The sequence below is a fragment of the Gouania willdenowi genome, chromosome 22 (genome assembly GCF_900634775.1).
Source record: "Gouania willdenowi chromosome 22, fGouWil2.1, whole genome shotgun sequence".
NCBI lineage: Eukaryota > Metazoa > Chordata > Actinopteri > Blenniiformes > Gobiesocidae > Gouania > Gouania willdenowi.
The window spans coordinates 20,474,333-20,486,979 of NC_041065.1; the positions used below are offsets into that span (position 1 = coordinate 20,474,333).

A 12,647-nucleotide genomic window follows, 5' to 3' on the forward strand; every position below is an offset into this window, starting at 1 on the left:
CAATGTGCTGGCTGGTTGTTTCTCACACTATAATTAAAGCATTGCACTGCTGTGTGTTTCACAAGGCCTTTTATCTACAGCTCAGAGTGAATCCAAATGGAAAAGTGCTGAGAGGAAAAAAGGCCCAAAAACATATTTAATCAATATTTTTTAGATTCACTTGCATAATGAGTACGAGACGGAGGGAATGGACAAGATGGTGATTATTTTGAAAAGGTACTTGTCAGAAAGGTGGTAAGCAGCGTTAGAGTTTATGGCTCCTTCAGCCCCTGCTTTGAGGTTCAACGTGAAACAAAGTTGCTACTTAGATGATGTGTTTAATGACAAAAGGAAAAAAAACAAGCTCTCCACCTTCTGCTGCTGCAGTGAGACTACTGCTGTCCTCAAGCCTTAAACACGTAATATAATCTAGTGTCGTCAGCTCTATAAGGAAGGAGGAAGAGATTCCTCCAGCAGAAAAAAAAGACGCAAAAACCAGGGTCCTTCCCATTCCTCCAGTTGGCGCTCGTTTCTCTGTTTCTCCAGCAGGCTATGGACATGGTCCCCGTGACGTGATGACAAGAGTTGACAAAGAGTTAAAACACGTTAAGCGCGGTTCGTCTGCACAGATCTAACTTTTTTTTCTTTTTTTAAATCGGCAGGGTAAAGTTCATGTCACCAGTTTTCAGTTCCAGTTTTCCCAGTCCTCGTCCATCTGAAGAAAGAAGGTAGAGGAGGAAAAGTGATGTTAGGGAAACAATAATAATGGACAGAAAGCTATGATCATCATGCTAGTTATGAGACAGGTTACAGCACACATAGCCCTCGGTCTAGCTTTGTTCAGCCCCCTCATGATACACAAAATCACTACAAAAATAGAATATACAATGTATATATATATATATATATATATATATATACACAAAATGACTAAAACACACCAAATCATCAAAAAACTTAAAAGATCATGACTAAAATACTAGAAAAATAACAACTAAAATTTACAAAATTACTTAGAAAACACACAAGACCATGCCAAAATAAGAGAAAAAAAAAACAAAACAACAATTTAAGAAAATCAAACCCTTTGTTTTTATCCTGAATTAATATTGGTCATTATTCTACATGCTGATATGAATGTTGATCATGTGGCCCTTGGAGCAGAAAATCACATTTGTGGCCCCTGCTTTGATCATAGTTGCCCATCCCTGGATTACAGACTGGTTTGGGCTCCTCAGGTTTTCCCTCACATGAACTCTCCTAACATTGACTGGAACAGTGATTCTTTTGGGCCTAAATAACCCTTTTCTTTTATTTTTGAATCCATGTACCCCCTTGGGTAAAACATTTTGCTCAGTATACTATGAAAAAAAAATTATCGAGCAAAATGATGGAATAAATGAATGAAAACACACAATTTAAATCTCAATTTGTAAATAAGTGGAATTAAACAGCTTTTAGTACCTCCTGAAAAGATTTCTTTTTTTTTATTTCCAGTCATCTCCCCGCAGGTCTGGGACCAAGACTGACCTTTGTGTTTTCAGTTCATGTTCTAATCAAGATTATTCTCATAACCCCTGCAGTTGCATTGCGCACCCCCATTTGGAAAACACTGTTCTATAAGATAGTAATTAACAGTTTAATCCTCCACATGACAAACCTCTCCTCCAGAAGCTTCTATCTTAGAAAGTGCCTGTTGGACTTCTTCTTCTGTCATGTCCAGGTCAAAGTCCTTCTCCCAGTCCTCGCTGACATCAGTGCTGGAGCCTGGAGTGGCACACACGCACGCGCACACAGAGTTAGAAAGTGTCTGTGATGTTTCTCCTGCTGCTACTATCACAGAGCAGAGGAATTACGTACCTTTCTTGCCATTGTTGGATGGCGTGGACTTCCCGCTGTCAGAGTTCAACTCAAACACTCTCAGGTCCTGGGGTCCTTCCTCCTTCTGGCTCTCAGGTTTAGCGGTGGGGGCGTGAGGGGGCGCCCCTTCAACAGCACGCTCCGGCTGTGTTTCAGCGACCACTGATGCGTCAGGGCGAGGGTCGTTATTCCTCTCCTTCTGCTCCTCCTGTGTGTTTTCTGAGACGTCCTCTAAACTGGCTTCTGTCAGTTTCTCAGACAGTCGTGCGACGGTCGGCCCAGGAAACACCTCCACCTGCGTGGGCAGGCTTACGCTGTCGCTGCTGACGGAGAGGGCGGTTCCGTGCTCTTCCTTGGGGGACTGGGCGGGGCTTAGCAGTTGGGCTGTGGAGTAGTCATCTACTGGGGGTGTGAAGTCGAGTTGAGATGATGACGTGGCACCAAGGAAGTCATCTGGTAGAGACGATAGGAAGAATGAGTGATTCGTGTAAAGCAAAAACAACCGTCACATTACGATTCCGTCACACCTTCCTCGTCCTCCTCCCACCCCAGGCTCTCTGTATGTGAGCTCTGCTCCGCCCGCTGCTTAAGAGCCACCCGCCTCGCCTCCTCCTGAAACACACCAACAACCAACAGGGTTGGATACAGCAGACATGACTTTACACAACACCTGACGCTAACTTTTGTGACAATTCAGGCTTTTTTTTTTGCACGGCGAAAACTGCAATTATTTTCCATATTTTTGATAATGGTTTTAAACATTTTACGTTTTTTTTATGTCTTCGTGGATCTTTGTGCTGTTGACAAAACAGGATTTAAAAAAATATTTTGCTTTGCTTGGAACATGGAGCAGGAAGGACAGTCCATAATTTTCCAGTTATCTGGTTGACTTCCAACCATGTGTTTGCTGCCACCTGCTGGTCAAAGCTGGCCAGCAGAGGGCACTAAACGCAAGCTGTTGAAGACATTTAATCATCTTTACCCAAAACCAGGCTGAAGAAGAGCTGGATAATATACAGTATTGATCAAAAACCTGCACAATATGGGCCAAAAATCATATCTCGATATACGATATAAATCTTTTTTTTTTTTAACTCAATAAAATCTTACCAGAAAGACAATTCTTGGTTAAATTTGCTGACGCAAAATGCCACACAGGCACATTTATTGACAAAGAGCTGCACAATATGTGCCACAGCACGTGTGACTTCTGTGAGGCTGGATTAGGGGAAGGTCTGGGTTAGGACTCGTTTCAAAATCCATATAACGGTGATTTTAATGTTGTTCAGAAAAGTAGAAAAAGCAGCGACTCCTAAAACAAGTATTATCGCCAATATAGAAAACTCAAATCTTCATTCTCGATATATTGCCCAGGCCTACTTGGACCATGAGTTGATCACAAGATCAAATCACAAGTCTTGGGAAACTGTAACACATTTTACCTGATCTAACTGGAAGACTTTGTAGAAATATCTCTGCCAGAACTCTGAATGGGCTACAGCAGCTGGTACCTGAGGAAAAACAGCAAAGTTAATGATTTTTATCTCATAAACAAGACCCAAAAAACCACAGGTGCTACCATTTTGGTGTAAAGGGCTCGTATTGAAGGACTGTTGACCAAAAGCTCTGAGATCTCTCCTTTTCTCTCCTCCAGACTGAACGTAGACAACCAGTTATCAAACTGCTCTGGGGGGCCTGGACACAAACAAGATAAAAAAACAAAACTAAATCAATATATTCTCATCAACATGCAGAGTAGAGCTGAATTATATTCAATAGATCAGCCATAACGTTAGGACCAACTGTCGGACGGTGCTTTTTCTGTTCATAATCACATTAGTAGAAACTTTAACTTGTCTTCTCGTGCATTCAAATGGATTTTATTTCAACATAAATGAAGGTGAGGGTTGTAGGATGATTGTTTGATGATTTAGTCTGACAGCCTCAGATATGCAGTAGCTCACAACCAGTAAGTATCTATAAAGCACTATAATTATATTATTGTTGATGAAACTGCATAATGTTTCATCAGTGCCTATTATTTATCAGCCACAGACAATCAGGGTCACCCCCAAAACCTTTTTTGTACCAAGGGTCATTATATTAAAAAACAACACAAAAAAATGCTATGCATCTAAACATGTAAACATCAAAGCTGGTGATGTTATTGAAAAAAGTGGAATTCCATTTCTAATTGATGCGTTATGTGTCTCACCATCGGGCTCGTTGCAGTATGTGGCTGGATCGGCCTGAAGACTGTAAAGACGCGCCTGCAGAGCAAAAACTGTCTTTTAGCCACGTGCACATCATGTGATCTGTTTCACACTCGTCCATTTAAAGGAAAACTGCATCCAAGCATCAAACAAAGCCAAATGTTTGTTTCCTTAAAGCAGAGGTTTGGGGCTCACCTTTGAACTGTCGTAAACCTCTGTGGTTCCCGCTGGCGTCGCCACAAGCGTGATGACATCACAGTCGATGGTTTTATCGGGAGGCGGCGCGAGCGTGTCTGTTATCACTCCCAGGAAACTGGACAGGCTCTTCTTCACCTTCTCGGTGGTCTCAGAGGAGCTCTCCACCTGGTGACGGGAACAAACGTGCAGCGAGTTCATGATTTAAGATTCCACTAAAGCACCAACAATGGTCGTGGGGCGCCACGTACCGCAAGCTTGTTTTTGACGGCATTGGCCGTGGCCACGAGCGAGCAGGCCGTGTCATGTTGCACCACAGTGGAGAACTCTGTCAGGTCTCGCTTTATGAACTCAAAGGCCTCGGATGACTGTAAGGAAGGAGACAGATGATCAACACAGCTCAGCTCTTCAACCATCAGAAAAACTTTCAAAACAAGTCCATGTGCAATCATATCTCAAGCCTTTTAACCTTCGTTTTATGTTTAGTTATGAAATGCAGACACCTAATTTAGGATTAGTGACTTATCTTTGCCTTTAATCATCTAATATTGTGTTAAATCATAACATAACCTCCCCAAATACTACAGGACAATGAGATCAACCTCACTTAATGCGACTGTCTTTTTTTTCTCCTTAGTTTTCATTTATCTTTATGCTATTCACTTCCAAAATACCATGATATTAATTAAATAGTGGATACTGTCAGTGTGTTACCTTGTCTTTGACAGCCTGGAAGCTTTGCTGAAACCAGCCACCCCACCATCCTTCTCTGTAATCACACACACACACACTCACAGCATAACTCATTCTGCAACAACTCATTGAACTAAACAACCAGACAGGTGTGCAAACAAAATGTGTAAAGTGCCTAAAAAAATGGACAAACTCAAAAGAGTACACATTTTATAAGTAGGTGTTTTTAATAACACTGAATATTACTCACAGTGTGTGCAACTGCTTAGGTATTACCAAGGTAGCAGGGTTTCATAATCACATTACAATGGTATGTAAATGATAACAACTCGTAAAAACTGTGCGGCAAAATGTTAGTGTGTCAATTCAGTTCAATACAATAAGAAAATTGCATTTATTCAAAAGAAGTTCAGATTTCACACATTAAAAATGTACCAACCCATCACTATATTGTAAGGATGCACCGATCGATCGGTGCCGATTTCCCTTATTTTGGGGGAATCTGCGATCGGCCGATCTTTGCATATGAAACCGATCTTTTACGCTGATTTTTTTCTAACTCCGCTAATGTCCTAAAGTCCGTCATAAAGTCAGCCACTGTCCTCTTCTGCTGTGTGATGACTGAAAGACCCGCCCAACAGCTCATGTGTGCATGTGTGCGCGCCTCTGCTACAAAGGATAACAACAACAATCAGTCACGGAGGCACCGTTAGCTTAGCATGTCCGCAGTTCGGCAGTAATACACAAAAAAAAAAGAGAGCAAAGGATCGCAATTTGTAATTCCTGTAACGTGAAAACAAGTCCTGGTGGAGCTGCAAACAAAACGCTACCTCATTCACTATAAAATGTGAAAAATGAAAGACTAAAAGTGGTATAATTTAGTATTTTGGACAGCAATGTTCTAAATTTTTTATTTAAATTTGCGTTAACTACCTCATGTGCAGTAAACCCAACACATTCGTATTTGTTGGTGGATATTGTTCAACGTTTTACAATAAAATAAGATTGGCATATTCAAGGTGTATGCTCATAAAAATAAAAATAAAAAATTAAATCGTGATCGGCAAAAATCGGAATCGGCAGGTCAGGTTTTTAAAAAAATTGGTGATTGACCAGAAAATTGCAATAGGTGCACCTCTACTATATTGTTACTACATTATTACTACAAATCAAGATGCAGGACAAATGATTGTACTTTAGTATTTATTGGTATCATAATTGACTCAACTGAACCATAAATCTTCCAACATTAGATATACAATCATTGGATAACATTTGTTACCTAATCACTACCTGGATAAGTGACATGAATAACCACGACAACTTACTGATAAGTTAGACCAAGTCACCATTGCAGCTAACAATAAAGATTGACTTAATCTTTTGTTCTGCAACAAACAACGAAAAATTGACCAAATTGAAACCATACAAACTCCAAAACTCACTAACTCCTGCTTTGTGAAACAGGCCTTGGAGAAAAACAAAGTGTCAACGGCTACTATGATACGTGTTCAATCCAGCTAACAGCACAACAAACGTTGTATACTATTAATAACTAACTAATGACAGACAGGACCATGTCACAGTAAAATGTGAACGTTAATGATATAATAAACAATGCAAAACACAATTCGTATGTGAATACGTTGGTAAAAAACAGCTGAGCTTACGCTTAGTTAGCTAGGTTTGCTAACGCTGGCTGGGGTAGCGCTTCGAGTGGCGTAGTGTTTAACTCATGTTTTGCTTCCGCATTGCACCCACTAAACACGGTGAAATTAACTCAGGTTGTAAAGCACAACATTTAAATTCAACACTGTGAAACATTAACACACATTACGATTATAAAACCTGCGATTACTATGACCAGTGGTCAGTAAAGCCGAGGTGCAGCATCAGCTAACAGGGGCACCAGTTCAACCCTAACACCAGACCTGTGTTTTGGTAAACAAACGCACTTCCTGGACGCTTCACGGCTGAGTGAGCCTACAAAACAACCACACGAACTGCCAATTCATGCACAACCCATTAACAAACACGCTATGTTTGAGACGGAAGCGCTCTGAGAGACAATAAAGTGTAAATGTCTAACTAATGCACGACTTCACACTCACCCTTCAGCCATCTTCGGACGATGACATCATCAGTATTGATTGAACTCTCGCTCCACCTCGTGCTTTGAGAAAAAAATGCACACGTTTTAACCTGGAAAAATAAATAAATTAATGTGCAAAAAAATAAAGCGTAATTTAACTCTACGCAGACATTCTAAACTCATCAAACCAAACCATTTAAATGAAGTAAAAATAGAAATAAAGGTTTAATAGAGGCTGTAGGCTGAAAGTATTCCCTTTAGTAAACAGTGACTTTGCATTTATATAAGTTCACTCTAAATTATTACAAAATAAATAATAACTCCTTTCCATGAATTTTGTACAGCATGTAATAGAAATGAAGCTAATTGTTTTAATTAATAACATTTATTTAAAAAAAACAAACTGATAAATGAATTTAAAAAATGAAAGACATTAGGTTTGTCCACTCGTACAGTTTTATTCGTACAGTTATAATTTTAGTAAATAATAAATGTCAAAGACAAAATTTCAGAATATGTATGAATTATAGGAACAAAACATATTTTGAAATTATGCAAAATGTTTTCGAATGGGAATCTGCTATTCTAAGTTGGCTTTTATGTAGAATATTCTTTCATTTATTGAACACTGCTGTGGTCTGTTTTGTATGAAATTACCCCCCAAAGTTTCTTATGCTATTTTTTTTTTTTTAAGTTGCACATACACCTTATTAATAGCCCTTTGGAGAACATGGAGTAAAGATTTTGATGGAAACTAGTTTGATTTGTGAATTGATGGACTAATGGTTTCATGGTAACTATTTTATTCTCTTAAAGACAATGCTAGATATATTCTTTTTATCTTTTTTTTTTTTTTTTTTTTTTTTTTTTTTTTAAGTAAAGATATAAAAGTTATTCTTATTTATCCTCTATCACCAAGTTTAGTCATATTGGGTGGGACCAGGAAATATTGAGTATTCTTCTTGGTTTTTGTTTTTTGTTGTGTTTTTTTTTTTTTTTTTTTTTTTAATGATCAAAATGTGTGATTGAGTCTATGATTCTGACCAGAATGTATCCTGGTTTGTGCCCTAAATCAGCTGGTATAGACTCTTAATTACCTGTGGAATTAGTGATTATAGGAGATAAATAAAATATGCTATTTTTGTTCTGATAAAACCAAATGTGCATGTTTTTTTCTTATAAGAATCTCATATCATTAAGTGCATTAAAGAAGATTTGTGTTCTTTCGCAGGGGACTAATATTCAGCAAATTACAAACAATGTTATTTTAATGAAAACCCCAGCGTAGTTAATAAAATAAAAATCAGCCTTTGAGTTCTCTGTTTTATGGTGACTAACCAGCGTTGTTTTGCAATTCATGCATCTCCTCTCCTCGTCCTTGTACATCTGTGTTGTGTGGACATGTGTGTGTGTGAGCGTATTGCATATGCCCGTTGACCCCCAGCAGCTGTGATTTTCCCTCATCAGTATTCAGAAAGGGGGCGATGATGAGGGGTGTTGGTTCTGCTGAGCTCAAAAACAAAAAAAAAAAAAAAAAAAAAAAAGAACTGCCAACAAGCCTCTGGAATTGTCTCCTCTCCTAATTGAAGTTCCCACTCATCCAGACGCTGCACAATGTGTGCGTGTGTCCTCCAGTATGGCTCCCCTATGCAGACCCTCAATCCCATTAATTGGGTCTTTCAGTTCACTAATTAACTCTGTCAATGCAACTCGGGCTGAGCCAAGTTGGGGTAAGCACTCCCCTATTGATCAGTATCTGAAGCAGTTAACTTATCCATCTGTCTACATGAGCCTTAACATTTCATGCACAAAGAGGGAGTGTGTAACTTCATCACCGCATCCTTTGTGTCGCCCGTTTCCCACCTTCTGTTATTCTTGTTCTTCATCTTTTAGTCTACAAACCGTAAGTGATTTAATTTGTCATTTCGAGCACGGTCAGCAGTGCAAATAATCACATCAAACGCTCACCTGACTTAAAACATATTGTGTGACCACCTAAATCTGATCAAATGGAACCAAATAAAGCATCTCATAATTCAATTAGACGTTACCTAACCAATGCAATCTCAATGGTTGGTATATGACTGAAGGACTGGAAAGAAATTATTTAAGATCCACTGATATTTATGTTGTTTATTTTCAATTTAATGAAACATTTTGACGGGGTGGCCGAGTCCAGGCGTTGAGAGCCCCCATCCAGCACGTTTTAGATGCACCCCTGTGCACCACAGCTGATTGTAGACTTATGTCATTAGATTCAAGCGTGTCAAGCAGAGAAACTTCTAGAACAGAGGTGTCAATCTCATTTTAGTTCAGGGGGTAAATACGGACCAGTTTGAGCTTAAGTGGGCCACAGATTTTTTTTGTGAGAAAAAGAGCAAATTTACCATTAATGTCCCCTGGTTTGAATGTAACATATACATTATAAAGTATGAGTATATCAGTTCCTGCAGGATCTTCACTTCAATTTTTCATATTTTGGGAATTTGAGGAAATTTTGTGGAATAATTTAAGGAAAATGTGCCAGATTTTGGACACATTGAGAGTTTATTCAGAATTTTGAGCTTAAAAAATGACTGCCGTCATGTGATATAAGAACTGGAAAACTGAGCTCTGCAAATATTGTGGATTTTAATTTTTTTTTGTATTTGGAGCAACTGAGATATCTACGAATGAATTAGTTGGTAATTCACAAAATATATAATGGTTTTTTTTTTTTTTTTAATCATTTTTACTTTCTCGAATGGGCCAAATTTGATACTCTAAATGGCCGATTTTGGTCGTCGGGCCTTGAGTTTAACACATGTGATCGAGAACATACAGGACCGGATTTGAGCAGCCCTGATTGAGACAGTTTGAGATGAAATTTTAGTGTTTTTTTTTTTTTTTTTTTTTTTTAAGCAGTGTGGTTTTAAGATAACCTGAAATTATAACTAAGTTGTAAAAACTATAATACTCAAAGCTAATTTGTGCAATTAGAGCCTTGATTTTTGTAAGTCGACATGTCTGGAGTTTGCATGTTCTCCCAGACTGTACGTGGGTCTTATCTGTGTTTTCCCACAAATATAAAAGTTAAACTGACTGTATTCTGAGCTAATATTGCTTAAAACGTGAATGTGTCTCTGGCGCTGTGATGAACGTCATGATCTGTCAATGTGTGCCACATGTCATCATAATAGAAAAGGATAAAAAATAGATACATTCTGCTTTTAATTATATCGATTAAAAAACTGTTGATGAAAGTATTTGAACTGACTAAGTAATTTCTTGGCTCAGAATTTTTAGAATATAAAATGGATTGTTAAATATAGTGAAATATCAACAGGTAATTGTTTATGTAACTGGTACACAAACATTCAGTCAAAACTCATTAATACAAATATTCCCTTAAAGTGATGTGCAACCCATTCAATAAATGCACTTGAAATGAAAGTTCTGTTACTGATTTGTGTAAGAAATCTCTTTGCAGTCATTTATATCAATTTGCCTTAAAATATGCATAAGCAAGCTTGGTTTTAAAGTGTTTTTTTAATTTTTTTTTATTGCTATTTCCATTTATTTTATTATTTGGTTAAGTATCCTTTTAAAGAAGTTTGTAAAACTCTTTTCCAGGTTATCTTTGTTTGGCTGAACATTGTAGCAGATTTTTTTTTTTCACCATTAATTCTAATTTCTTTATCACAACTTAAACAAACATTAATTTATCAGAAACCAGTGTTGATATTACCGTGTTTCCGTTACTGTTGTTTTTGTTTATTTATTGCTTTATATAGACAAAAACAAACACAAAATTCAACCATGTTAACCCTAATTTATGCAGTAATGAATCATCTTAACCAGTTTACACAATGTCTGAAATGCTTTTGTTAAGTTTTCTGGAGCTAAACGTGCACAGCATAGAACAAAAAGCAAAGCAGCTTGTGCTAGTTAGCGCATGCTAAAGACTAAAAGTGACATGATGACAGCAGCAGCTGACCGTAATGGCACACAGAGGACGTGTCCATATTGTATGATTTAAGAAGCATATCTATTACACGCCACAGCCATCAGACACACGCACGCACACGCACACACACACACACTCTGCAGACTGCTGATGATGGCACTGTGTGGGTTTACACCATCTGGTCCTGATCAGGAAACACCAGCTTTGCACAAGTCACTGTCTCTAATTATTTACCTCGAGCAAAGGGAGGCTGATCCCCACTAATCTCCACAAGATGTTCTGTTTCCCATTCCCACCTGTGCCCCAATAAAGGAGGAGGGTCCTGGGAGAAAATGGGGGTCTCCATCAAGAGATCGAGGACCAGGTGACGCTGCAGTGCCAGAAGCTCCAGTGCTTGGTTTGTCTGGCAGCTGCCTCCCCCCCACTGAGACGTCCCACAGCTGACAATCCCCCCAGCACTGACAGGGGCTCTTTACAGTGTCAATAGCCTCATATATTAGAGCTAACCGCCTTTGTGCTGAGCAAGGGTGTCATGCCTTTTGGCCCGACAGCGCTTGTTACCATGATGAAATGTAGATTGAATGGAGGGGGTCTGTGTCGCAGGCACGAGAGCTCGGACTCCCCCTGCCTTTGTGCACCACGCACGGCTATTGTTCCTGTCCATTCAACACACTCAGGGTGGAGGAGGTGGGTGAAAATGAGTTACATCTCTTCATTTCATTTCTCCCACTGATCGCCGACTCATCTGTCAGCCATGGGAGGATAAGCATGTATTTTACACACTTGATTTGTTGCTAAGTGAAGGTCAGCCATTGTTGTGTGTTTGTCCAAGTAATGTTCATTGTAGTGTGTGTATATACAATAGCTTAAGTTAGGTTTGTGCTATATGATCCTTATATTGTTTATGACAGTTTTGACTAAAATAAACAATGAGAGAAAGTTTCTCCGAGTTCAGTTTTGTCCTCTGCTTTGAATACGCCCTTTTGTCTGAGTATATGTCCTTATGAGACAGTGACAAATGGCGGACCTAAAGCGGAGGACGTAGCTGTGTTGCTCGCCCTGTGTTATAGACAAAAAGTAACGCGCCTCTCTGGCGCCCGTTTTGTCCTTTCATCTCCTACACCCTGTTGAGGTGAAGATGGATGGTCCCCTGGCTCGAGAACACAACATATTGTCTCCCCCTTCTGTCCCTTTATAGAGTTTTAGCTTCTCATCCTTTTAAAGCTCTTATCATCCACCTTCAGATAAGATGAATAAGAAAAAGCAGCTTGTGTTTATTTTTAATGTTTTTAAGAAATGACTCACGGAAGTCAATGCTTGATCATATTCACCATCTCATGCAAAGTTTCTTAAAGCACAAACTGGACAAAATATCATTATTAAAGCCAACTTTTAATTTAAAAAAATAGAAATCATGCACACTTTGTAGACATCATTTCTATCATCTGCAGAAATGTAAGATACAGTACAGACTTTGCTATTCTTATAAAATCATGTGTGCCTTTACAATATTTCTATAAAAGATGCAGCAAAGACAAAGTGAATAAAAAAATAGCAGCGGTTTGCATTAGACAAGTTCATTTACAGTATATACAAGATGCGGTGGCACTGGCAGTCATCAATTTGTCAGTTCTTATCAGACTTTTGTGAGTTTCCTGTAAAGTTCTGA

General features: G+C 38.7%; 1 protein-coding gene across 1 annotated transcript; it reads right to left on the reverse strand.

Moving 5' to 3' along the window:
- Positions 1-623: 623 nt before the first annotated feature.
- On the reverse strand, positions 624-7,118 carry bsdc1 (BSD domain containing 1). Its single transcript, XM_028437510.1, has 11 exons — positions 7,052-7,118; positions 4,962-5,016; positions 4,499-4,615; positions 4,248-4,415; positions 4,055-4,109; positions 3,419-3,534; positions 3,282-3,350; positions 2,367-2,451; positions 1,840-2,292; positions 1,640-1,746; positions 624-694 (listed from the first exon to the last, which is right to left on the reverse strand). The coding sequence occupies exons 1-11, from the start codon at positions 7,060-7,062 to the stop codon at positions 665-667; spliced, it is 1,266 nt and encodes a 421-aa protein (XP_028293311.1). The 5' UTR covers positions 7,063-7,118; the 3' UTR covers positions 624-664.
- Positions 7,119-12,647: the final 5,529 nt, after the last annotated feature.

What these genes read in the sequence shown, in the direction of transcription:
- bsdc1 (XM_028437510.1), bottom strand. An exon ending in AGGTTTACGACAGTTCAAAG is followed by an intron (nt 4,110 to 4,247) that starts GTGAGCCCCAAA and finishes TTTGCTCTGCAG; the next exon opens with GCGCGTCTTTACAGTCTTCA. An exon ending in TAGAAGCTTCTGGAGGAGAG is followed by an intron (nt 695 to 1,639) that starts GTTTGTCATGTG and finishes TTCTTTCTTCAG; the next exon opens with ATGGACGAGGACTGGGAAAA.